This window comes from Fukomys damarensis, unplaced genomic scaffold, assembly GCF_012274545.1.
Source record: "Fukomys damarensis isolate Sample0158 unplaced genomic scaffold, DMR_v1.0_HiC HiC_scaffold_39, whole genome shotgun sequence".
NCBI lineage: Eukaryota > Metazoa > Chordata > Mammalia > Rodentia > Bathyergidae > Fukomys > Fukomys damarensis.
In genome coordinates, this window is record NW_022900951.1 from 53,414,372 (window position 1) to 53,418,655 (window position 4,284).

Genomic DNA, 4,284 nt, shown 5'->3' on the forward strand with positions numbered 1-4,284 from the left:
GGGTGGGGCCCTGGGTGGGCTGGCTCTGCTGTTATCTGGCCTTACCACAAGGGGTCAGCCTGATTCCTCAGGGGTTGGGGCTCCTTGGCTACTGTGCAAGCAAGGCCTTTCTAAAAGACAGCAGGTAGTGTTATGGTCAGGACAGGCAAGCTGGCTTTCTGGGAGCTAGAAGACAGCCTGTCATCCATCTTGTCTTGTGCTGTGGTGCCATCCTCTTCTCCAACCCTCTCCCTCCAGGATCAAGAGCAAACGCAGCCGAGTTGGCCGGCCAGGCCCTAGGGACCTTAGCGAGAACATGGCTGCCACCCAGGGCCTATCACACATGATCAGCGACTGCAAGAAACTTTTCCAGGTGAGTCAGCCCAGGCCATGGTGCCTGCTTATCAGACCACAAGAATCATCAGGCTTGACCTTTGCACCCCAAGTCAAGAATAGGGCCCAACTGGACTCCCCTCAAACTCCCACTCCCAGCTTTTCTCCCTGAGGTTTTTTATTTGCCTCACTGCCCCGACCATGAACCTGAAAGACCATGGGGTCTCCTGCTCCCTAAGGTCCCAGCCTAGTGTGTGTGTGTTCCTTCTCAGGTGCCCCAGGACATGGTGGTACAACTGTGTGACTCCTACAGTGCAGCTGAGGTCAGCCCTCCTGGGCCAGCTCTGGCTGAGTTGCGACAGGCACAGGCCGCAGGGGTGAGCCCGAGCCTCTACATGGAGGAGAGTGTGCAGGAGCTGCTCCGTGATGCTGCTGAGCGCTTCAAGGGCTGGATGAGTGTGCCAGGGCCCCAGCACACAGAACTGGCTTGCAGGAAGGTGAGTGCTGCATACCCCTGACTTCCACAGGCCTGGGCGAAGGCATGATACAATCAAGGAGGCCAAGGAACCAAGGAAGCATCCATAAGAACTGCTCTGCCAGCCTCACGGGGCCTGGGTTGCATATTTGGAGAATATGGATCTTGAGATCATAACACCTAGTGACATAAATCAGGCGCAGAATGTTAAAAATTGCATGGTTTCTCTACTATGAGAGACTCCAAAATATAAATAATTTGAAGAACAAAATAAAAGAGAAATGGCAGGAAACAGGAAGGTAGACTGTGGACTTGGGAAAGGGTGGGGGAAAGAGGGTAGGGAGGGAGTAAAAATGATCAAGATGCAATGTGTGATATGTAGCATGTGATATGTATGTGTACCAATTCCTCAGTATGAATGTAATTCGTACGTAACGCAAACATAAAAGACTTTAAAAAAAAAAAGGAACCAAATGAGACCAAGGGATCTCTCTCAGGGATTACCGTCCAGGTTTATCTTCAGAAAGCCCCATTCCAGACACAGTGCTACCTTCTCTCCCCGTACCACAGTCAGGCTGAACTCTGCGTTTCTACCTTTGTGCTTCTGCTCCTGCCCCCTTGAATTGCCTGCCGCTAAGTATGGCATTTCCCACGCTACCTTTAGCTTCCATAGCGTAGGCCCCTCTTCCATTCAGCTTCCTGCCATGCTCCAAACTGGATGTGCTTTCTCTCAGTTCCGCTCTTGGCACTGTTCATGTTCTTTCTTGGAGGATTGGGGGCACAGGTTGGGCCTATTTTGGGGCTGTCCAGGGTTAGTGGAGAAGCCCTACAGTTTGAGGCCTCAACTTGGAGGTCTCCAGCCCTGACCACTGCCCTGTCCCCACTGCCATGGCTTGCAGGTACAAGATGGACACCCCTTGCCGATGTGGAAAGCGTCCACAGAAGTGGCAGCCCCACCAGCTGTGGTATTACATCGTGTCCTACGGGAGCGGGCACTTTGGGATGAGGACCTACTGCGGGCCCAGGTGCTGGAGGCCCTGATGCCAGGGGTGGAGCTGTACCACTACGTCACTGACAGCATGGCTCCTCATCCTTGCCGCGACTTTGTGGTGCTCCGGTGAGGGGATGCAGCTGCCACCCTGCTGTGTTAAGGGGGTTCAGAGAGGTGGGGTGGGAGTCAGAACTAGGAATCTGAATGTGTGTTTTCTCCACCACAGGATGTGGCGCTCAGACCTGCCTCGTGGTGGTTGCCTGCTTGTCTCCCAGTCCCTGGATCCTGAGCAGCCTGTGCCAGAGTCAGGGGTGCGGGCCCTCATGCTCACTTCCCAGTACCTCATGGAGCCCTGCGGCCTGGGTCGCTCTCGCCTCACTCACATCTGCCGTGCTGAGCTCAGGTACCAGGCCTGGGATGGCCTGCCTCACCTCCTTGGCCCTGACCCCTCCCTTGCCTCTGCTCCATGCAGACACTGGGGTGGGGGGATCCTTTTCCCTTTCCCTGATGAAGACCCAGGGAAAACCACACCACTCATGCCTGGCTTCTTCTACCTCCCCAGGGGCCGTTCTCCTGACTGGTACAACAAAGTCTTCGGGCACCTGTGTGCCATGGAAGTAGCCAAGATCCGGGACTCTTTCCCCACACTGCAGGCAGCTGGCCCTGAGACAAAGCTGTGAGCCTCAGGCTGACATTCCCCTGGTCCCCTGACACCAAGAGAGTGTGCAGGAATGGGACTAGTGAGGCCTCCAGAGGCTGTTGCCAGGGGGAGAGTCAGGCCCAAGTGGCTCCAGTTGCTTGACCCTCTTACCTTCTAATGCTCCTTTGCACATACAGGGGAAGAGAGAGTTTAGCTATCTCATCTGTACTTCACCTTCATCCTCAGAGAAGCAGAGTCATGTTAGTATCAAAAAAAATCACCACTGCATGCTATCTGCCTGTGAAGCCTCACTCAGTCCAAAGCACCAACAGTCCCCAGTGTGTAGGAGAAAGGAGATAGGGATCAGTTCTCTGCCAGCCTGAGAGGCTGAGCCATCGTGTTTTATGCTAAGGCCCTTTTGAGGTTGGACAGGAGGTTCTGGTCCTGCCTTGGGGGTCAGCATTAGCCTTGAGCTGGCTTTTCCAGAAATGGAACTGAAGTGGATGTGCACAGGGGCAGAACAGAGGGCATTCCCAATCACTGTTTTATTTATATCATTACAATTCCAGTTTTTATAAGGCTGATTTAGAGTGGGCACTGATGAGTCCCTAGTAGGCCATGTGACGATTTGGGTTAGCTTGGGATAGGAGGCAGGGGAACCTTCCTTTCTGAAGTCTCAAGAGACCAATGAACCAGTCTCTATCCACTCTCTAGGGTCCCAGTTAGCCTTTGGCCATGCACTGCCATGTCTGTAGAGTAAATGAGTTCACTCCCACGCCAAGAAAAAGCAGCACATAGTGGAGGAGAGACCTGTATCTGTGCCCTTAACCCTTTTGCCTATGATAGCGGGCTGACATAACATCTCTGGAGCAGAGACCTGGTCCCTGGGCCAGGAAGACAGAAAGGCCCATCTTTCCCAGCCTATCCACTGGCCACCTTTGTTCATGTGGAAATCTAAATGCCATTCAAAGGCCCACTGGTGCTTCACTGTTCTTTCTGCTGAAAAAAAATGGGGTGGGTCCCGGCCACTACTGTAATTTTTAAGCTTGTTTTATTTGTACGTATAAATACTGTACAGTCAGAATATATATGTGTATTTGTATGTGTGCATGTAGATACATATACACATACATATGCACACACATATGTGCACTCTTCTGAATGTATAATAATCTCTGGGTGTGAGCAGGGTCTGGAAGGCCTCGAGGTCGGACACTTTTGATGAGAGCAGAGAAGTGGAGAGCAGGATACAGCTGGATTTCTCACCAGAACAATAAAGCATTACTAGAGATGCATTTGGGTTCTGTGGTTGTCTTTTTGCTGAGCCAATGGGCTGGGGACTAGGGCAAGGGCTTACAACTCAGGCTCAGAGGTAAGAGATGGTGAGCATTCACTTTGCCCTCTTTTGAGTCCTCGCTGACTGCTGCTAGGACTTATGGTGAGGCCAAGGGAGGAATGGGGAGGGCCTCAGCTTTTGCTTGTCTTGGGGAGGTAATTTGCATGAGGAGAGGCAGAATATGGAGAAGCCAATGCTTGTGCATTTCATGATCTGACCAGGTATTTTAGTTACTTTTTTCATTGCCAAGACAAAAACATTCAGCACCCAAAGCTAAAGGAGGAAAGATTTATTTTTGGCTCACGGTTTATAGAGGTTTCAGTTCATAGGCAGGGTGGTATGGCAGAGGGGTATCACAGAGTTCAAGGCAGGGGGAAGGCAGCAAAACCAGCAAGTACCAATTCCCCTCAGCAGCCCTCTTTCTGTCCCTTATATTCTGTCCAGGCTACGTGCCCTTAGGGTAGATAGCACTCACGTGCAGGGCGAGCATTCCCATTATCCACACTCAGAACTATGCCAACCCATCAGTG

The 4,284-nt window shown here is 52.0% G+C and overlaps 1 protein-coding gene across 5 annotated transcripts in view; it reads left to right on the top strand.

Moving 5' to 3' along the window:
• Stard8 (StAR related lipid transfer domain containing 8) overlaps positions 1-3,700 on the top strand; it is a 39,654-nt gene extending 35,954 nt beyond the window's left edge. For all 5 annotated transcript variants that reach the window (XM_033760285.1, XM_010632177.3, XM_033760284.1 and 2 more), the window contains 5 exons: positions 238-352; positions 585-809; positions 1,687-1,904; positions 2,005-2,181; positions 2,341-3,700. In XM_033760285.1, the coding sequence (XP_033616176.1) occupies positions 238-352; positions 585-809; positions 1,687-1,904; positions 2,005-2,181; positions 2,341-2,458 (853 nt within the window). In that variant the 3' untranslated portion in view covers positions 2,459-3,700. The remainder of the gene's footprint in view (positions 1-237; positions 353-584; positions 810-1,686; positions 1,905-2,004; positions 2,182-2,340) is intronic.
• Positions 3,701-4,284: the final 584 nt, after the last annotated feature.